The sequence below is a fragment of the Hipposideros armiger genome, unplaced genomic scaffold (genome assembly GCF_001890085.2).
Source record: "Hipposideros armiger isolate ML-2016 unplaced genomic scaffold, ASM189008v1 scaffold_396, whole genome shotgun sequence".
Lineage (NCBI taxonomy): Eukaryota > Metazoa > Chordata > Mammalia > Chiroptera > Hipposideridae > Hipposideros > Hipposideros armiger.
In genome coordinates this window covers 940,813-962,510 of record NW_017731746.1, presented here as the reverse complement: position 1 = coordinate 962,510, position 21,698 = coordinate 940,813, and the positions used below count along the sequence as shown (strand labels likewise).

Genomic DNA, 21,698 nt, shown 5'->3' with positions numbered 1-21,698 from the left:
GAGAGAGAGAGAGAGAGAGAGAGAGAGAGAGAGAGAGAGAGAGAGATTGATTGACTGACTCCTGGTTCCCTGGTTGAAGGGGATTTTGAGATGCCTGGATGGGGTACAGAAGTAGTTTGGAGATAGGTGGCTGAGGCTCAAAAATATAGACACAAATGCAGGCTTTCATGCCCCTAGGTTCCCCTCCAGTCCCAGGTGTCTGCAGAAGGGCAGGGCTAGCTAGCTCCCCAGTCTGCTTGGTGGCAAAAGCTTATGAATGGAGGGGGCGGGAACAGTGTGTGGGAAGTCCAAAGGAGCCTGAGAGAGAACAGGGCTGGGGCTGGGATGAGAGAATGATGCTGGGGGGACTCCCAACTCCCTGGCAGGCAATAACTTTATTTTCACTCTGAGCTTGGGGATGAGGGCAGGGCAGAGAGGAGAAGGTGAGGTGGAGCAGGTTGGAGGGGGGAGGACCTCGCTGATTTTTCCCAGCATCCCCCAGGCCGCTTCTCTCACCACAAACCTCAGTCTCAAGCCACTTGGTTGTCATGGAAACAGGCCAGAATAGAACAGATGGTCTCCACTAGCCAAATTCCAATTAAACAGGGCAGAGATAGATAGGAAAGGGGGTGTGATGTGACTAGGCCACAGAGGACTCTGGTCCACAACCATACTTGCCCACCCTGGCTTACCCCAGGGTGGACAGCAGACCAGGGGCTGGGTCAGAAGGAAATTCTGGGGGGAATCTCAGGTTGGTGGAGAAAGATGCCAGGGTGGTGGTGGAGAGGGAAGGGGAGTCACCACCCAGTCACCCCTACAGCCCTATCCCTACCTCTTCAATTCTCAAGGGTGGGAGGCTGGAGGTTGAGGGAATGCCACCTTGGAGGGGGCAGCATTGGGGGGCACATTTAGATCTACAGAAACACTGAAACAGACCTGCATGCATACATGTGCACCAGAGCATATGTGCACAAACAGTGTTGTGTATGTAGATATGTGTATGTATGTGCACGTTTACATGCATAGAAACACATGGACCACGTGCAGAAAGGTTAAGCAAAATCATTAATCAGAGACATATTCTTAGAACAGTACTAAGAAAATGCTTTGGAAAACAAAGTAATTTAATTCAATTTACTTAATAAACAAGTATTAAAAATCTATCCAGGGCCTGAAAGTAGGCATTGTAAACACACACACACACACACACACACATGATATGATCCTAGGCTTAAAGACACAGGATAAATTAATAATATGGTCATTGTGCTATGGCAGGAATGTTCATAAGTGCCATGACAATACCAGGAGGAAATGGTGAATTTGGAGAGGGGAATTAGAGAAGAAAGGGCCTTGAAGGGTGAGTGGGAGTTTGCTAGGCAGTGAAGTAGCGCCCTCCAAAAAGAGTGGAGAGAGAGAGAGAGAGAGAGATAGAGTGCAGACCTGGCAGAATGAAAGGATGAGAGATGGCGTGTAGAGGGGACAAGCCCAGTGTGATTGGGTTTGGAGTGCAGAGCAGCTAGTGGAAAGACCCCAGAACAGGCCCTGGTGTAGACGGCATAATTTCTGACTCAAACAAAAACACCGACACATAAAAATGTGATAGCACACACCTGCCTGCGAAGTCACACATCCATGCACAACTTCACACACAACCACAGAGCCTCTGGCCCCCAGGGCTTGATGCATCGGAGGTATTTAGTAAACGTTGACCAAATGGGAAAAAGATGCTATTGTTTGCTGCAAACAACATGAGGTGGGTAAGGGAGGTGTTAGGAGACGGGGAGCATCAGAAGTTTCCCCATCTTGGCTACGGGGTTAAACGAAGTGCCAAGAAAACAGAGAGAGGTGCACAGAAGAAGGAAACCTCGTAGCTTACTGGGGTTGAGAAAGAGGGGAAGTTAGTCAGCTCCCATCAGTTTACTGTACATTTATGGAGCACCTAGGGTGTACAAGGCACTGAGCTAGAGCATGCAGAGGTTTGGAGGCTGAATCGTCTCCTTCAAGGAGCTCAGGACCCAGGGTAAAGGGAGGAGAGAAAGAAAGTGCCAGACAACACAGTACCAAGAGGCAGGGGGAGACCTCATGGGTGGGGCCGTTTGGGAACTAGGTATTTCACAGGTGGGTATGTTGGGGCTCTGGGCTCAGCCAGCAGCAGGAGACAAGGCCCAGGCGCAAGAGTGAATGGAGGAGCTGGGAGCAGCTAACTTTGGCTGGAACCTAGAATGTGCCCATGGCAAGTAGCAGGAGATATTTTTGGAAAAGTTAGGTTCTGGGCACAGCAGAGCCTAGACCAGTGGTTCTTAAGTAGGGATGACTTTTTCCCCCAGGGAACATTTCAGCGATGTGCGAAGACATTTTTTATTGTCACACGGTTGGGAGTAGGGCAAAGGATGGCTACTGGCATCTAGTGAGTAGAGGCCAGGAATGCCACTAAACATCCTCCAGTGCACAGAACAGCCCCACACAGCAAAGAATGATCTGGCCCAAATGTCAACAGTGCTGGCTGGAGCTGAGAAACCCTGGCTTAGAACATGGGGTCTGTACTTAAATCAGCAGCACTGGAGAGCCTACAAGGGCTCAGATGAAGCAGTAGCATGACAGGCTTAAACTTCTGGTACTCATGGTGGTGTGTAGGCTACACAAGAAGGGGGAGAGGCCTCAGACTTTCTCAGAGGAGGGTGTTGGTGGGACTAGGGAGGGGTCCTGCAGAAATGGAACCAATAAGAACTGATAACGCATCAGATGAGGTGGATGAAGGAGAAGGAACCACAGCTCCAGGGAATGGCAGAATTAGAGTTCTGAGCACAGAAAGGGGACGAGCCCATCAAGGGCCGTGTCCTGGAAGATGAGGAGGCAGCTTTGGACTGCACACAGGCATAAAGTGGCAGTGTCCATCTGGTGGTCAGAAAAGCTGGCCTGGGGCACAGGCCAGGCTGGAATAGCACAGAACAGGTTGGGGGATGGTTTTCTTAAGTCTCAAATCCTCCATGTGGCTTCTCAGTCCCTTCCATGGCCACATGCTCCTGCTCCCCCATCCAGAAGACACTCAAGAAGATGCTAGTCTTTTCCTACGTGTGCCCATATCTGGCCTCCTGCAGGCCACCCTGGTCACTCTCCTCTGTGGCATTCTCCCGCCACTCTTACTCAACCTCTAGGTCTCAGTATCAAGGTCATTCCCCCAGGGACGCCTCACCCAAGTGAGGGCCCAGGTCTCCTTCAAGGCTTTGTGCATACTTTAATCACTTGTGTAATTCTCTGGATTGCTCTGTGCATCACTCAGGCAACAGGGATGACACCTGATTTGAGTACAGGTCATCACTACTCAATTTAGCCCCAGCTCACGCAGAGGATTAAAACAGACAGGAGAGGCTCGCTTCAACCCTTGCCTCCTTTCCCTTTTGCCCTTTCTTTGCCACCTCCCCTTCCCCTGACCACATGGATTATAAAAACAGCTCTAGAAAAAAACTGTTCTGACAGCCATCAGGAAGGGATTGTACCAGGGACTCTGAAAAAGAGGCACAGAAACCATACCTCCAATGGAAAGTTGTCCAACAGTTAGAGGTGAAAAATGCCACCAGAAGGCCAAACCTCAAGGATATGAGGCCCCCTGTTCGCATCCTAAATCTCCACTTGCGGAGTTCCCTGGTCTTTGGGTGCCCCTGGGGCACATCAGCCTTCGAATAAAGCCTTTAACCTTAATTTGCATTGCTTAAAGTACTTTTTCTTTACATACAGTAAACTTGGCACATAGTAGATGTTCAAAGAACATCTGCTGACTGACTAACTGACCTTATATAAAGGATTAGGGAAGAGTTACCCACAGCTTCACCCCAGGACCTCATCTAGCCAGCAGAAAGGGCCCAGCCAAGTGATGCAATGGGGTCAGTGTCACTGCCAAGGAGAGTACCTCGAGTCGCCCTCTGGGGTGGTCATAGGGCCTGCCCTCCCAGCAGGAAATATCTTGGGGCATCCAAAGAGCCTATGGGGGGAAGCCAGCAAAAGCAGGCCATTAATCTCTCTTGGAGACTAAATACCAGGCTGGCTCTCGGGGCCAGAAACTAGATGGGGGACAGGGAAGGAGGAGGGGGCAGCCCAGGGCAGGGGTGGAGGTCCTTTTTAGAGGCTTGGGAAAAGCCTAGAAATCTCCAGGGATGGAGGTGGGGGAGATGAAATTGGGGAAAAAAACACCAATGATTTATTAACCAGAGTTACTAATTATTAACCAGCTAGACTCTTGGACTTGAAGGCCCAATTTCTGGTTTCATCCTTCACCAGTGTAGAATCCTAAGCACCTCTGGAACTCTCCACCCCCATCCTGTCTTCCTGCCCCTCCCCCACTCTACAGACTCTCTCCAGCCCGGCTTTGCTCTTTATCTCCTAGAGCCCTTCCCAGTGGCTGCTGCTATAGAATAGCAAACCCTACTCCCAGCCCTGGGGCGGCAGGAGAGACAGGGATGACAGTGATTGAAACTATTATTTGGGGCATGTACCGAGCTAGTTTGTCTTAGTCACTTGGAGGCAGTCCTAGGGACCACCCCCACCCTCAGCCCCTCCAGTGTACTCAACTCCTTATCTTTCTCTCTCCCTGCTCAGCCTCAGGTTATGGCAAGGGGAAGCTGGAAGGCCTGGAGGAGGGAAGAGAAGGCATGGAAGTATGCCACCCAGCTGGGTCCTGAATCCCCAGCTAGGGAGGGTGGCAGGGAGCAGCCCGCCCGGGGCACATGGGAAAAGAGGCTCCAAGCCCGAAAGCCTCCTGGGCTTTGGGGGCAGGAGCTGAGTAGTGCGGAGGTACTTTGGGGGGGCAGATCATGAGTAATCCCCTCTTGGGGTTCAGGAAGGAGGCCTCTGGGTTACCCTTAGGATAAAGGGAAGCCCAGACTCTCCAGGGTTGAAAGACTCATTTCATCACTGGCCATGGGACTCCATGGCCACGCCAGTCTCACCAAAGAAGCAAAGAGGCCACTGGGGTTATTAGTGCCGGGACAGTAATGAACTGCCTGCAGGTGGTGGACTTCCGACTGCAGAATCTCCATCATAACATCAGACAGTGGGGCGCTTCATCCTGCCACACACACTGGCTCCCTTGCCCAGTGAAGGGACATGCCACAGAGCTGCTGCACCATGTCATGAAGCCCCAATGAGGGACATGAGAGGCTGCCAGGAGATCACCCCACATGTGGCCTCCCACCAGGTGGCCCCCTCCACTCCAGGGGGCTCCCACTGCCTTCAGGTAAAGTGACGGCAGGAGGTCCTGCACCCCTCCCCCCAGCCCACCGCGCCTTGCCCTCCCCACCGTCTTCTCTACGCCCTGAATTTCTGCAATATGCTCCCTATCTCAGGCCCCTCTCTCCCCATCACCAACTTAATTCCTTCATTCCCCCTGAAGATAAACAGATCTTCCACTGCAATTTATTGTTAATCCAAAGGAAAACAGGGCAGGGAAGGGATGTGGTGGAGGTGGGGAAGAGGAAAGGCAGCCAACCCATTCTGTCTCTTCCTGAATCCTCGGGCAGCTGCAGAGGTGAGGGGATCCTCGATCTAAACCCCTGGGCCGGTCAGCCCACATTGGAGCAGCACACCTGTGACGGGGACCCAGACAACTCGGCTCTGAGGGGAGCACCTGAAATGGTGAGGTATGTCAGGCTTGGATGAATGAGCTAACGGGGGAGAAGACCCTGGGAGCCAGAGGCCATCTTTAAATGCCTGATGGACATCATGCGCAAATCCGGTATAAGGGCATAGACACAGGACTGATGGTCAGAGCTTCAGGGATACAGATTTCAGCTCAGTGTAAGGAAGAATTTGGGGCAGTCAGAGCTGTGTGGGCTTTCATGCAGGGTGGTGAGTTCTCCGTCACTGGAGGTATTAATGCTGAAGCTGGATGATAGCCAACCTGTAGGGATGTGATTGAGAGGTTTTAAGAAGTGAATGGGTGATACATTATTTGACTACCCTGCCAACGCTGAGACGCTAGGATTCTCTGACTTATCCTTTCTATCCTCTTCTACCTTCCCCTGCAGGGCATGGAGGTACCTTCAGCTGAGGGCCCAGCTGGGAGGGGAACAAGTGGGCTCAGATGTTTAAACCATCTTTAAGGGTGAAGGACAATGTAGCCCCCTGCCTAGCCATACCTGCCCCTTAGTGTCTAAGCACAGAGGGCTTAGGGAGAGCAACAGGCTTAAGGGGGCTTTACCCCACAAGGCCTCAGGTCCTTCTCCATCTTCCATCCAGGCCACTGTCCCGCGGGCATTAAGAGGTCACCTGCTGCATGCGAGGTCAGAGGGCTGATGCCATCCCATGTTGGACAGGAAGCTCCAGGCGGGCAGGGACGTCATGTTTACTGCTCAGCCCCTGCTCCCCACTCAGTGCCAGGCTTACAGGAGGCACAAGTGTACACACTGTCATGCAAATGCAGCAATGAAACTGTGTTCCCTTCTCCCACAATACCACACCAGGGTAGTGGGCTCCCTACAAGTGCTGGCCCTGGGCACTTAGGGCAGCTAGAATCCTAAACCTGGGGTTCCTTGGTTGAGGGTGTATAACTTTTGCTTCCAACTACCCTTTAAGAAGGGAGCACAGGGGCCGGCCGAGTGACTCGGTTAAGAGCATGAGCTCTGAGCAACAGAGTCGCCGGTTCGATTCCCACATGGGCCAGTAAGCTGTGTCCAAGCTGAGCTGCTGCTGAGCTGCCAACAGGCGGGAGGATGGCTCAGCTGGTGAGAGCATGTGCTCCTAACAACAAGGTTGCCGGTTTGACTCCCACATTGGATGGTGGGCTATGCCCACCTGCAACTAAGATTGAACACGGCATCTTGAGCTGAGCGGCCCCGACCCGTCAACAGGCGGCCGGATGGCGACTGGACTTGGAGCTGAGCTGGCTGCGCACTCCACAACTAAGACTGAAGGGGAACAACTTGGCTGTTCCCTTTCCCCAATAAAATCTTAAAAAAAAAAAAGAAGGGAGCACAGGATGGTTCCAAAGGGTCACCAGGCAGCTTCCCAGGTGACCCTCTGGACATGGGGGTAGTTTTCCAAGAGCCCATGGGCCTGAGTCCCTGATGTACCCTGCCGAGTTGGTCACCCTGAAAAAGTCAGAAGAGCGCAGCTGAGGGACCCCCCCCCCCCTGCCCTTCCACACAGTGTGCCAGGTCATGAAGAACTGCAGGAAGGGCTCTCGGACCTGGCTTCCCAGCCCCACGGAACTGACCCTCCTCTAAATGCAGGGTCCCTGGGTGTGCAGTAGCTAATAACAGCCAAGTGATGTGCTAATCACACCACTTGCATTATTTACCTTTGAAACCTCCAATTATCGCATCGCCATTTTACAGTGAAGAGAACTCAAGTTTAGAGAAGATAAGACATAAATACACACGCCGGCACATGTTAGTAATAAAAGGCAGAGACCACTGGCTCCAAAACAACCAGTGGGTTCAGTCGATTTTCTGGGGAAAAAAATAGTCAAACCAGTTGTTTGTGATTTTATAGACAAAACAATTATCTAAGATTGACCTCCAGTCTTTAACTGGCTGCTGGGAGGCAGTGCAGACTCTGCCTCGGACAGTCATCATCTTTGATTGCCTGCCTCTCCCCCACCTCAGGGAGCTGGGTGAGAGCCCCCCACTGCCATGGGGGAGAAGATGGTGATCAGAGTCTAATCAGGAGCAGGCATCGCCCCCCACACAGAACACAAGACCTTGCGCACACATACACAGCACGTGACCTCATTCGCACACACATACACATAGAAACCATAAACCTCTGTCACACACACATAAAGGACATAAAAACACTTGTAAAGAAACACATAAACCAGCACAAATTATCATTACCTCACCAACTGTACACAAGTGCCAAGGGATAGGAGTGATGGAAGAGGAAAATCGGACCATTGCCTGGGAAATGTGTTTCCGAGTAGAGCTGGAGGGGGCTTGTCTCCAGAGAAGCTGTCAGGTGGCACTGTCTGCCCCCTGCCCCAGGCTCCCTGATGGGAAGGGGGTACCCCAGAGACCTTCCTCAGCTATCCACACAGCAATGCTGAGAGGTGTGTGCCAAGGATTGTTGCTGCCTCCTCTCCTCTAACACCATCCACTTTGGTACCGGTACCGACCCTGAGGCCCATTATCTGACTCCTGGGAGGAGAAAAGGGGGGGAAGGCTGCTGGGGCCTGGCAGGGACAGGCACAGGGGAGCAGGGGACTGATGCCTAAGTTCCCCGAAGGCCCCATCCAGCAACCGAGTGGGGATAATCAGAGTGCTCAGCAGGCCCAGGACACTGATTACTCTGTGGGTACCATAAACACAGGGAATAAATCTGGGAAGGGGCTGGGTAGGAGGGTGTCTTGGTAGCAGGGCCAGCCACCCTGCCTAGGAAGGGAAAAGAGGCCCATCTATCATTCTGAGAGATGGAGCAATCCAGGCCAATGAGATCGGGACGATTTAGAGGGTGAGGGAAGAAGGTAATCATAATAAAATAATCCAGTGCAGTGTGGCCGCTTGGCTCTGATCTTATTTACACTTGGGGAGAAGCCTGTCCTTGCTTCCGCTCCAGTTTTTACCCAGGAGCTGCTGTAGAAACCTCTGCCATTGACTCAAAACCCTCAAAGGAGGCCTGGCCCAGAGGGCAGGGAAGTGGGGCATGAAAGTGACTTAGTTCAAGAGCTCGAATCCGCAAGTCCTGGGGCAGGCAGACTGGGCAAAGCTAATCCCTTTGTGCTGACAAGGCAATCCTTAGGTTTGGATGGAGGTCAGGTGGGTCTTAAGCTTTCCTTCCTCTTATTGCTTCCAAGCAGTTCCTGGGTACAGGGCACATTCTAGTCCCAGGAGCTGACCACATAGATCTGGCCTGTGTCTGGGCCACAGAGGCTGCACCGTAATTCAAGCTAATGGAGCATGGATAATCTAGAACAGCGGAGGGTCTAGGAGGAATTTCTCTTTGGCATTGAAACATATCAGATGACTATTTTGCAGCCGAGTTACCTTCCTAATTAAGCAAGGGAGTTTGTGAGGCTTGAGCCCATGTGGTGACCTACAGGGCCATCTGGAGTCCACTCTTACTCCTCAGCCACAACACTGGGAAACAGTTTTGATTTTTCTGCTCCCATGGTCCTCTTTCCTTGGACAGTTCTCCACCCCAGCTGCAAGGCTGCTGAGCCCTCTGTCCCCAGCTCCCTGTCCTGAACCTGCCTGCAGCACAGGAAGCACCCGCTCTTTCATCCCATGAGATCAAAGCAGACAGCACAGGTAAACACCCTAAATCCCCTCCCTGCCCCCATCCCCAGGTAGGGGCCTCTCCCTTGCCATCTTTTTCCGGTCAAGGGCAAGAGAGACCAGAACCCTCCAGAAGCTTAGGGCAGGCCCTGGCATTGGATCACCTTGCTAAGCCATGGACCCACCCAGGATCTGGGGCCAGCCTGGGAACACCTGCTGGGAGTAGTTCCAGGTAGATTCTTTGAGAGAAGCTATTATACCCGTCTCTAGTCTCAGAGTGTAACATGATAGGAGGCCCCCAAATGGCATCGGTAATGCCCAAAGGCTCAGGGGATGAAAAAGTGATAATATCAAGACATTTTCCTCCAGCATAGCCGCGTTAAAACTCCCAAGACACAACATTGATGCTGGCAGGATAGTATGTACCAGGAACATAACGATGGTACTTGTAGTACCTGTAAGTAATCCACAGGACACAGCAGTAATGACCGCTGAGACTCTCTGATGATAAGCACTAGTAACTCCCCAAATGCTCCAGGGACGCACCAGGTTATTTCTGTATCATCAAAAGGAGCAGGGGGGTAAGTGATAAGGTACTATGCAGGGGTGGTGCTATGTAGGGGTGGTGGGCATTCTGGAGGCAAGATCTTGTGTTACTCCAGGCTTAGTAAGCCGTCTTCCTCCATCACCCACCCACCCAGAGGAGAGGCAGCTTAGCCAAATATATGATCACAGACACTGAGCCTCAGTTCCTAGATCTGAATCCTGACTCTGCCACTTACTAGCTGTGTGACCCTGGGCAAGTTACTGTATTTTGCAGTGTATAATGCATAGTTTTGCCCAAATTTGTGAGGGAAATATAAGGATGCACATTATACATGGGCAGTACTAATTCCGTATCCATATAAGTGTTTTTAATTCTTTTATTTATGCTTATGAGTTAAAAGTGTAACTATAGAAATCAATAACGATATCCATACACAAAATAATACCCCGGAATACGATAAATGGTTTTGTTGAACTTACAACTAGCTTGCAACGACGAAGAGTTCTTGCCCTTCTATGATGCGTAAGTATCATAAATTTGTTACTAGTACATAAAATTTCTTGTACCTTGTATCTGTTTTGTTTTCTAGTTATTTGTTACATAAAATTTCTTGTACCATAATGTTAAAAAAATAAATGCTAAGATTCCTTTATAATACAAAAAGTAAGTACCTAAATATAACCAAATAAAAATTTGAATAAAAAAATTAAAATGAGGGGGTGACCGGTTAGCTCAGTTGGTTAGAGTGTGGTGCTGATAACACCAAGGTTGCCGGTTCGATTCCCTCATGGGCCACTGTGAGCTGCGCCCTCCCCAAAAGAGTCAACTATGCCATTGTAGCATGAAAGCAATGTGTAACCAATGACCATGGCTGTTCCCCCAATAAAATAAAAAACAACAAAAAAATTAAAACGAAAGACTTTTTTCCTGAATGTTTGGGCCAAAAACGTGGGTGCGCATCATACACGGGAGCACATTATTATACATGGCAAAATATGGTACCTAATATCTGCCTGGGCCTCGTTTTTCCATATGTAAAAATGGGGAGAACAGAAGTAATTTCCGCATGAGTTGTTATGAAGATTTAAATTAGTTATTGCATGTTATTATGTAAAAGATTCTTATAAAAGTGCCTGAGTGTCCAAGAACTCTTGATAAATGTTTGTTATTATTATCATTATCAACTGTCCAAATAAGCAAACATGTAGCTACCTAGCATGTACTATCAGCCCACAATGGGTTGACCCCTGTGCTAGTCCCCGAGGATACCAAGCCCTGTTAGCAATGGACCCTGTCCTTTTGGAGCTCTGTCTTGTGGAGAAGATCTATAAATCCCGGGCCCAAATAACTATATAGCAAGATGTAGCACTATATCATCACAAGGTGGCATGGATGAGGTGCCGAGAGGGGGCTTTGAGATGAAAGGGGTTATTCCCAGCTGAGGGTTCATGAAGGCTCATGCCAGGAGTGGATTTTGACCTCAGTATTTAGATATGGGAAACAAGGGAGAACTTTAGGGGGAAAGGCATGTGCAAGGGCACTGAGGTAGGAAAGTATGGGGCATGAATTAAGGGGTGTGTGGCTGTGTGGGCATGGCATGCTGGGGAGGGCGGTGGGAGACGCGTCAGGAAGGGGCAGCCAACAAATACTTCTGGACCTGTGAGTGGCTTTCTCAGGTGTGCTTTAGCTATTTTCATCCAAGAAGCAGTGTGGGCAGATTGCAGCCAGAGAGCCAGGAGTTGGGGAAAGAAGTGAGCCAGCAGCTGCTGCCAACAGTCCCACAAATGAGCATGTTGGTACCAGCCCCTCCTGCTGTGGGAACCACATCAAGTGGCAGCAAGGCTGGCGTGGCTCAGAGGCACCTTCTCTATATCCTTTGTGCTAGCAGCTGACAGTATTTGCCCACAAGACACTCGGAGTGAGGGAGGGGGCGCCTGGGATGCTGCTCAGGGGCCAGAGAATGGAGTCCACAGAGGACAGCCTCACCAGCCCCACTTGGAGTTTGCACTCCAGACAAGCTGCAGACAAGGGCCTCGCAGGTGAGTGCCAGGGGCCAGTACAGGTCTCCAGTACCCTTTTCTCCAGAGCAAGGCTAGACTCATGTCTTCAGAGTGGGGCTCCCATCTCGGCTGGCTTCTTTGGTTGGAACACCAGTTCCTGCGCCAAAGTGTGGGCTGGCCTGTGTGACCCCTCCATGGGTGCAGACCAAGTCAGCTTACGTGTGCAAAGAACTAGTTATTCTGGCCTGGCACTTATTTTCCTCTGCCATGACTGAGGCACTGAGAAGGGGCTAGTTTTCCTTTGCTCTTACCTTGTTTTTTTCATGGAGACATCTACTGAGCCTGGTGGTATTCTGGTGACCAAGCAGGTCTGCAGGATTGCAGAGGAAACAAGAAAAGCAGAGAGAAGCCTGGCTGACAACAGGCACTAGACTCTGCTAAGAAAACATAATCCTGTCTTCAGTGTGAAGAACCCCAATTCAAGGCTTCAGTGTAGTGATGGTGGGCAAATTACTACACCTCAGGGGTGGGGGAGGGACCAGGAAGGCCCAGCCAAAGCTGCCAGCTGGTGAAATTGTAGGTGAGGGATAATGCTTCTACCATGGGGTTCCAGGTCTCTACCCACGCTTCTGAACACAAAGATGGGCCAAGATCAAGGCCAAGGACACAGTGAGGATGCCAGACTCCATCTCTGCTGCTAGGACATGTCTCTAGAGTGTCTCCAGACCTATGGGTGTGGGTGCGCACGTCGTCTCCCATTACCAAAGGCCCTCCACCACAGAATGGTTATTTGCTGAACTTCTCAGCCAGCTCCTTCCAGAGAAGGCAGACTCCTATTAACAGCCCTGGAGGGAACTGTGTCCTTGTGGTTTTCAGGCAGGGGGCAGAACTGAGGGTCCAAGTGGACAGAGGGATCCGTGTTTCCAGCTCTGGAAGCTCGAATTCCAGGACTTTGGGGAGGGAGGGACTCCATTTAAGCCTATAGATCAAACTCAAACTGCCAATGGGACATTCTTTTGCTCATGGCCACTGGCCTGTTTTGCTGCTTGGGCCACGCCTGCAGCTGTGTCCCAACGGAGCCACCAGCCAGCGGAACTAATGCTCTCTAATGAGATCTGGGCCAGAGTGGCTGGGTGGGTTTTATTGTCTGTGGCTTGGTAATGAGACTCCTCATTCATGAACTGGGAATGAAACTGGGGTCTGCATACACTGGGGAGGGGGCGGGGGAGGCCCAGGAGTGGGAGTTGACTCGGCCTGCCAGATCTCATCCCCTTTCCCCGCGCTGCTGTTTTGTCTAGTCATAGTGCTTTCTGAGCACCGCTCTTTGTAGACCCACACCCTGGCCCTGTGCCTAACTGTGCCCTGGGGCTCTGTGTTCACACCTCAGGGACCCTGCTCTTGTCTGAGGCCAGATCCCCAGCGGGTGATGCTCTAGCTCCTGGAAGGATACAGTTCCATCTTGGTCTCCCTGCCATTCTGTTGTTGGTCATTCTATACCCTGTGCAGACCTGGGCTCTGTGGTCAGCTCTGGCTGGGCCACTCTCCAACCTACGTCCTCAACTTCCCCCCTGCTTCCCCAAGGAGCCCCCGTTCTCTGGCTTGTTGTGGGGGGAGAGTAGTCATGGCTGTCAAAGTGAATGACCAGCTCACTGGACACGTTCCATTGTGATCTGTCTTAACCGCTTCTATATCTGTCCATCCTAGCCCATTTCATTTCCTCATCTACTGGATTGGGAATCAGAAGACCCAGCACCTAATTTGGCTACACCTAATTTTAATTTAGTAATTCAGCAAATTACTAAATATGTCTCACCTTCCTCATCTGCGAAATGGAAGATATAATACCATTCAACTCGGAGTCACTGAGAGGGTCAGCTGAAACTAGGAGCTGTAACGAGCACCACAAACATTTTTATTATCATTGGCGAAAAGATTCAATCTACAATAGGAAAAACTGAGGGAAGGACTTTCTGCCAGTGAGCAGGGAGTGACCCTGGTAGGATTCTCTACTTATCTGGCTGTACCGTCTTGCTGAATGAAATGGTACAGTGGCCTGCTGGAGAAGGGTCCTATTGTCCATCCTTCCCCAAAATGTGGAAGTTTGAGGGAAGGCAGGGGCTGATCACAGGCCCTTCCTGGCAACCCCAGGCTGCTGCCACAGTGAACACTCCAGATGGGCAATGAGTCCCAGCTAGGTCACAGCCTGGGAGCGAGTTGGGTGCTGACGAGAGCCGTTGACAACGTGCTACAGAATAAAGGCCACACAGCACCTGCTGCTCATGTTGTACCCAACCCCAGTGTAGGTGCTTGCAGCCAGCCAGGCCCCCCAACCCCCGCAGGGTAGCTGCAGCCTCTGCCATCCTTTCTAGGTGGGGGCAGGGGCTAATTGTCCAAAGTAGCTCCTGGTTGGAGAAAAGAGAAGTGAGGTCAGCAGTGGGCAGGTAGCTGAGTAGCTTTTTCTCAAGGGAATGCAAAGTTGGCACTGCTCAGTTGGCAGAAACAGAGGAGGCCAGGACCACTTAGAAGAAAGGCATAGGGAATAGGAGTAGTTAGTTATCATTCTACTGTACATTTATTTATCTCATGCGTGGTGATATGCTAAGTACTTTTCATACATTATTGTCGATCTAGCCTTCATAAACCTCTTTTGAAAGCTGTATTAACAGAAACCCATTTTATAGATGGGAATACTGAGGCCTGTGAAGTCACTTAACCAGTTCACTCAGCTAGCAATTGGCAGAGCTGGGATTCAAACCTAGTACACCTGGCCCCACTTTGCTGTCTCACTATGTCAGGCAGCCCAGATGGGGAAATATTCAGGTTGTAGGGAGAGGAGCTGAGCTATCTGTTACTCCCTTTTGACTAGGGCCTAGCGTCACTGCTGATCTGCCCTGAAAGACTGAAAGACACAGATGCCATGAGCCCCTGAGAATACATACCTATTGCCCCCTCCCCTACCCTAGGATAAACTTTGGAATTATCCACTGCCCTGAAGTATGCTGTCAGGAAGTCTTTCTTTGTGTCTTTCTTGGGTCTCTCCTATTGTACTGAGTTCATCTTTCATTGTGGAATGGGTCAGGGTTCAGATATTAGGTTTGATGTGCTTTCTTTCTATCTCTTCCCTTTCCCCATCTCCCAGCCTGGAACAGCACAGCAGAATCCAGGGCTTAAAGGGTTAACTGGACTAAGGGGTGTTATCTACAGCTCAGGGCATTCCCTTTGCAAGGTGATCTCTGCTCAGGTCTTAAGTTACCTCCTGCCCCAGCAAGCACATCTGCTGCTGGCTCTGCAGACCAGGTCTCTGTGGAGAGGGGTGGGCATCATGGGGGAGAAACACTTGCCAGCTGGACTTGGGCACAGGGTGCTGGGCTCTAGAATGGCTATATTCCCCACTCCTTGCCCCTCATTTCCACTTCCCTTTCCAACAAAGGGCTCCCACTTTCTGCTGCATGGACCAGGGATGCTTCCAAGCACATCTATGTTGCCCACCTGGGCACACATATGGTTCTGCAGGGCTGTCCATGGAGGACCAAAGCCCACACTCACACACCTTTTAAATGCCCAGAGTATGCCATCTTTCCCCTGAGACAAGGATTTTCCCCAAGTATCCATGCAGGAAGCAAAGATGACAAATTAGTAGCTGAAAACCTATCTCCTGAGGTCTCTCCCAGTCATTCAGGGATCCCAAGAAGTGCTCAGGGCAAGCCAGGTATGAGTTAACACTAGGTTCCAGCAGAGCTCTGTTTGCCAGGGAGGCTGACAAGAGAGAAAACTCTGTCCAGGTGAGCATCTCCCTGAAAGGATGCAGAGGCCCAGTCTAAAGCCAAGGGCAGAGCGCAAAAAGAAAGCAGTGTCCAGGTTTCCTACCCACTAATGACCTGGCAGCTGTCTTGGAAGGAACTGGCTAAGGGCACATACTAGGTCTCTTCTCAAAGTCATCTTCACTGACATGGACATAAACACAGGCATTATTAAAGCTCAGAGCCACTCACAAAATCCTAGTTGCAAAGAAACAGGAAATCAATTAAATGAGAATATATACATTTGATATATATTTATGGTCCCAGTCCCATGGTGACTCATAGATACCAGTGCATACACCTCCTTGTCCTAGTCCCCATGGGCTTGCATGTATGTGCACAGTAAACTGTAGATAACCAACACAAGCACACAAAGCCTTGCACATGTGTGTGCATGCACCCACTCTATATTGAAGGTAAGACTACGCAGATTGTCAGAAACGTTACAGGCTAAGTCCCACAGGTGGCTAATATCCATTCTAGCCTGGCACACTGGTTAACATTCAAAGTTAAAAAAAAAGAAAAAGCAAAACAAGTGACCATACAGATAGCTTCTCTGTCCCTCCCCCAGGTAGGAGCCATTCAATTTACCAGGTTAACCAGCAAAGAAACAATCAGGAAATATGGAAGATACATTCACACCTCCCTTGGGTGTTTTCTGTTTGTGATGAACAATGAACAGTTAGCTGCTAAACAATGGCAGATCATAAACATAGCAGCTGGGGCCAACCCTCTGCCCCCCCAGCCTGGCCCACTTGCTCAGCCATCAGCACAAGAGTTCTGGCCTGTGTGACCATCCTGGCAGCATACAACTGGGTCCTGGGTCAGACAGTAGCCAACAAGGTGCATTCACTGTGCAAAACTGAGTGGCCTAGAAGGGGACCAATATCACAGTCTCAGCCAGCATCAGCCAAAGGGTCACGTGTCCCATAAGCACAGAAGTTGAGGCTCAGAGACATCTTCTAGGCCACTCAGCTAGGCGTGCTGGGTCCAAGCTCTGCTGTATCTCCTCCTCTCTTCCAGCCTTGATTATTAGGCTTTGAATCTGATTCTGAGACACTCTCCACAGCACTGCCTCTGAAACAGGAACTGAGATTCCCATTTATGCATGCTGCAAACTCCAGGCCAGCAGAGGTGGTTTTGCCATAACATCCTTCCAGTACGCACACCGCTGTCTGTGAGAAGTGGGGAGAGGAAAATAAGCCAACAGCCCTGACACTGAGTTTCGAAGGAAATCACCACAGGCTGCAGAGAAGGGGTGTGCTGCGGCCAGTCTGCTCTTCTGAGGGTGTGCATGACACCTGGGGTGTGTGTTCTCTTTCCAGACAAAAGTTTTGGGGAAGCCAATTAGGGAGGGTGTGGTGCAGGTGGGACACCACCTAAGAGTACCTGCTTATAAGGCAGGTTCTCTGTCTCCTCCCTGGGCTCCTCCTGTCCCTCTTCGGGATGTAGCCCCTATGTCTCACTGGACTGCTCCTCTGAGTTATTAACAGCAGGGAGATTGTCATCTCAGAGGCCTGTGGGGCTTCCCCACCCTGCCTGGTAAAGCCTGTGATGTTGAAAACATACTCTGTGTTTACACTTCAATAGCCAGATTGGGAGTGTTTTGGAGTCATTACACACTCCAGGGGCAACTGACCCCACTTCCCCCCAGCAGGCTTCTCTCTGCACCCCTCCATGCTCCCTGCCACAGCCCAGGAGAACCCAGAAAAGAGCATCAGCCTGGCAAGTCCCTTGAGAGAAGCAGCAGCAGGCAATCAGGAGGGAGTCTGCTGATGGTGGAAAGGGGGGTGTAGGAAGGACAACTTCTCCACCTACCAGCCTTTGTCCGAGTGTCAGATGGGCACTACCATATATCCACCTGCCTCCCTTCACAGAGGCGCCAGGGGCACAGGCAACTGGGCACAGGAGCCTGGTGAGTATGAGTCCAGATACTTTGGCAGCCACCACAATTACAATCAATCAAGAGCCAGCTAGTGCTTATTAAGTGCCTTTCTGAGCTGTGGTTCCTTCTCTGCATCCCGCCTCCTCCATCTGGAGTTTTGGTGGGGATAGTGACCACACTTGAGCCAGGTGAGGCTGTCACCTTCCTGCTCTTACTTCCTGAGTGGGGAGGAGTACAGTAGGCCTCCAGCCCCCCTCCCCCCCAAAAAAGCAGGAATTAACCACTATGCATCCCAAATCTGGGGGAACAGAATAACCAAACGAGGGGAGAATGGGGATGAGTTGTTCCCCCTCCCCCAAACCTTTCCCCACTTTATCTGACCCAGGCTTAGGTTAACCCCTAGTGTGCCGGCTGGACCAACTAGAGCTCCTGGAAAGCTCTCCTTTAGCTGGGCTCCGGGTGTGGGCAATATGGAATTGAAAGGTTCCCAGATGCCCAAACCCGGTGGTCAGAAGTATTCCTGCCAGCTTTCCAGGAGGTCCGGTGTGAGACAAAGACCTGTCATCCTCACCGTGATTACCCTGCCGAGGCAGGGGAGGGACTCAGTCAAGCCTCTTTGAAATGGGCAGTGACACCTGTGTGCCCCAGAAATTCTCCTCCCCCCCCACACCTAGCAGGTCAGCACCCCACAGGCTGCAGGGGTAGGGGCACTGTGGTGCCGGCTTCCACAAAGTGCTTTCCATACCTTTGGCCACTCCCCAAGATTTGCGGAGCTGACAGTGAGCTAAGCGCAGACCCGGTATACACGTGAATGAGGCCAGTTTCCTGCTTTCCAGGGGTGCACCCCCCGCCCAGCAACTCAGCAGCCAGGTTAGCCCCTTGAAACAAACTGACCGGCGAGTCTGCGGCATGGCAGACATCTCCTCCGGGTCGCTGCCAGGCGCGCGCACGATCTAATATTTTTGCCCCACGCGAAGCTGGTCTCTTTGTACTCCGAACCCTTATTCTGCCACCCTAAGGCCACGACCACGTGCTCCAGCCAAGTTCCCACCCTGCCCCCAAATCTTTATCTAGCTAGAGAGGGAGGTGGTCTCAGGTTTCTTCCCGGAGGGCTGCAGGAGCCCCCACCCCCACCTCCACCCGCGCGGATGTCGCTAGCCACCGTGAAACCAGCCACTGTGGGAGCCAGGCAGCTGCCCCTGGACACAAAGGGTTAAATCCAGGCAAGGGACTCGGTCGGATTTGCCTCCTAAACGCATTTTCCAGTTCATTCCCCACCACAATACTCCCGGGCCGGTCCCGGCCTCCGCCCCCACCCCATCCATCAGAGGGGCCACCGCGGGCCACCCCCGAGGTCGGGCGTCTGGTTAACCCCTTGGCCACTGGTACTTCGAGGAAGGGCACCCTCGGGAAAGTGGGTCATGCAGCCAGCTGGTTGGCACGAAGCCCGTGGCGCCTCCTCGGAAGACAGCCCCCCAAACTGGGAGCGGGGTTCCGAGAAGAAGCTCAGCCCTGCCAAGGCTAGAAGGTTGCGCTCCGGCGCGGGCCGGGCCTCACCCTCCGGGAAAGGAACCGCAGGTGAGCGATAAGCTGCCTCTGCCGCAGGAGCGGGCTCTGCGCGCCCACTGTGGAGCGACATGGTGTAGGAGGGGCCCGAGAGCCCTAAACTGTCTGGCAAAGGGGCCTGAGAAAGAAATGAAACCCCCCTGCCATCCTCCAAACCCACAGCCCACCAGCTCCGAGACTGACGCCCTCTCCCTGGGGCTGTTGTCTCATTCCCCGAGACGGTTATTACGGCGATTGTTTGCATTTATGTAACATGCAGCGTTTCCAAACTGCTTCCCGAGTTGAGAGCTGGTTATTAAATAAATAGAACGTTATTACATATTATTATTTTTTTGTGAAAACCTGAGCGGAGAAAGTGCTCTCTTGCTACATCGATACGTGCATCAGGCTGCTTCCCTGCAGGGCAGGCAGCTTGGCTTCTCAATCTCTCTTTCTCCGCCGTATCCCCCTCCCCCCCCTTACCTAAGCCGTGACCCAACTTTTCTGGCTCCTTTCACTCCCTGCAACCCAGACGTGTCCTCCATCCAGCTCCCAGCCCCGGGGAGGCATCGGATGGAAAATAATAATAATAATAATAATAATAATAATAATAATAATAATAATAATAATAAAAGGCAGAGGCGGAACTCGCTTACCTGGGAGGAAGAATGCGGTCAAGCCCAGAGCGAGTCCCCACCAGCGTCCAGCCGCACCCGCAAGCCCCATCCGAGCCATCTGGGTCCTGGGGTCCGGCGAGAGCTGCCGCGAGGAAAGCGCTCCTAGCTTCCCCAAAACCAGCGGGAAGACGAAGGCAGATCACTGCCGGCCAGCGCGCGCTCGGAGGATCCAGGTCAGCCGCAGCAGTCGGCCGGGGCGGGGTGGGCTGGGTGGGCTCCGCGCGGCCGCAATCCCGGCCCCCGGCCGCCAGCAGCTTAGAGGCTAGGCAGATGCCCGCCGCAAGTTGCACGAGTCATGCCCCCTTCTCCTCCGCTTTCCTCCTCGCGCCGGTCCCCGCCCTCTTCTTCCACGCAGAACTGGGCTGGAGAGAGGGACCCACCCCCGGCGCGCCCGGCTGCCCGACTGTGCGGGCTCCCGGCCCCGGCGCGCTCACACCCTCCCGCTGGGCTCCAGCATGCAGGCGTCCATGGCCGGCGGTCCTCCGAGGGTGGCGGGAGGCGCCCAGGCGGCGGGCGGGCGGCACGGTGGGCTCGGGGCCCAGGCTGTAGGCGTGGGGCTCTGCGGCCAGCTGCCGGGGCGGCGCGGGCTCGGAGGCTCTGCGCAAGGGGAGCCAGTCGGCTACGCGGCGCGTCCCCGCCGCCGCCGCTCCGCGGGATCCCAGCGATCTGCAACAATGTAGAGCTGCCCGGGCACGGAGTGGAGCCGCGCTCGCTCCTTTAGCTCTCTTTCTCTCACTCTCCCAGCGTCAGTCTCTCCCCCGCTCGCCCGGTGATGTCAGGCCGAGGGGAGGGGTTAGCGTTAACCCCCTCCTGGCTTCACCGCGCGGCCGGCGCCCGGCCCGGCCTCCGCCCGACCCAGCACACCTTCCGGCCTCAGGCAGAGGCGGATCCTAAACGAGGGCCGTGGGGTCCTGCTCAGGCCCACTGGTTCAGGGGATGCCCCTTCCGTTGCCTTTCGGCCCGGGAGAGCGCGGGAGGGCTAGCCGCCCTCCTCAGTCGCTGACAAAGGGAGGCAGTGACCCCTAGTGGCCGGCGTCAGGGGGAGAAGCTGCTCGGTGGGGGTGGAGTCAAGACGGCGTACGGGGTGGGGGTGGGGGGCTGTGTAAGAAAGCGTGCTGTCTGCAGAATACTGGATCTAGCAATGTCTTAGCTGAAAGGGCTTCCACAAACCCCTCTACTCCAATCCTGACCCCATTTTACAGATGAGGAAAGAAAGGCCCAAAGAAGACTAAGGCGATTCGCCGAGGGGTACAAAGGCAGAGAGAGGCAGAGCTCGGATTAGAACCCAGTAGCCAGAGCTCCCTCTCCTCTGCATCATCTGGACGCTGAATGGAGAGGCAGCTAGGCGGAGACCCACTGGAAGCTACTAGAGAAGTCGGTGGTGGGCGTTAGTGGGCAAGGTGGGGCCACTGTGGTGGTTTCTGGTCTTTTCTAATCTCTGTTACCTCCAGTGGTTCCTTTTATAAAAATTGAAGCCCCTTTCCCTCCCCCAAATAGAGTGTAAAATGGAGCTCTGCTCCCTTTGCCAGCAACTTTGTTTTGAGTGATTTTTGGGATTCCCTCCAAAGTGACCCATCCAGTCAGTGTCCATGGCAGGGCAGGCACTCTCTGCCCCATCCCGTTTACCACCTACCGCATCCGGGTGTGGTTGGCTTCCTGCCAAGGCGGCTGGGCCCTCTGAGCCCTTCACAGCCCCTAAACCTACCCTCTCCTTCCCTCTGGACCTCCTACGCCCATTTTCTCCCCCAGGAGGAGGTGGACAGACAGGGTTTTCCACTAAGAAGAACCCAGTTCTCCCCAGATGCCTGGCAAGAGATGCTCCCTTTGCCCATTGCTGCCCTTTGCCCAGCGTGCAGGAGCAGAGGAGAAGTGCTGTTTCTGATAAAATGTCAATTCTAGTCCCTGGGAGTAGGAGGAGCAGGAGGTGGGTAAGCAGGACACCAGCTTTCCCACTCTTTGGGATGTGGCCCTGGAGTATCTCTTGGTTTCTGACTGCAGTAGTCTAATTTGGCACTCACAGCAAGACTACCATACTCACGAATTTACATTTAAAAAA

The 21,698-nt window shown here is 52.6% G+C and overlaps 1 protein-coding gene and 1 long non-coding RNA gene across 3 annotated transcripts in view; one reads left to right on the top strand and one right to left on the bottom strand.

The window, feature by feature from the left end:
* The window catches only part of NECTIN1 (nectin cell adhesion molecule 1), a 69,937-nt gene extending 49,335 nt beyond the window's left edge, over positions 1-20,602 (bottom strand). Inside the window, exon 1 of one of the 2 annotated variants that reach the window (XM_019663624.1) lies at positions 19,622-20,602. In XM_019663624.1, coding sequence (XP_019519169.1) covers positions 19,622-19,700 — 79 coding nt within the window. In that variant the 5' untranslated portion in view covers positions 19,701-20,602. The remainder of the gene's footprint in view (positions 1-19,621) is intronic. The other variant, XM_019663623.1, reaches the window with a different exon arrangement.
* On the top strand, positions 5,139-6,613 carry LOC109393909 (uncharacterized). The gene is made up of 3 exons (XR_002126352.1): positions 5,139-5,212; positions 5,496-5,615; positions 6,214-6,613. It is a non-coding gene; the product is annotated as an uncharacterized LOC109393909 (long non-coding RNA).
* Positions 20,603-21,698: the final 1,096 nt, after the last annotated feature.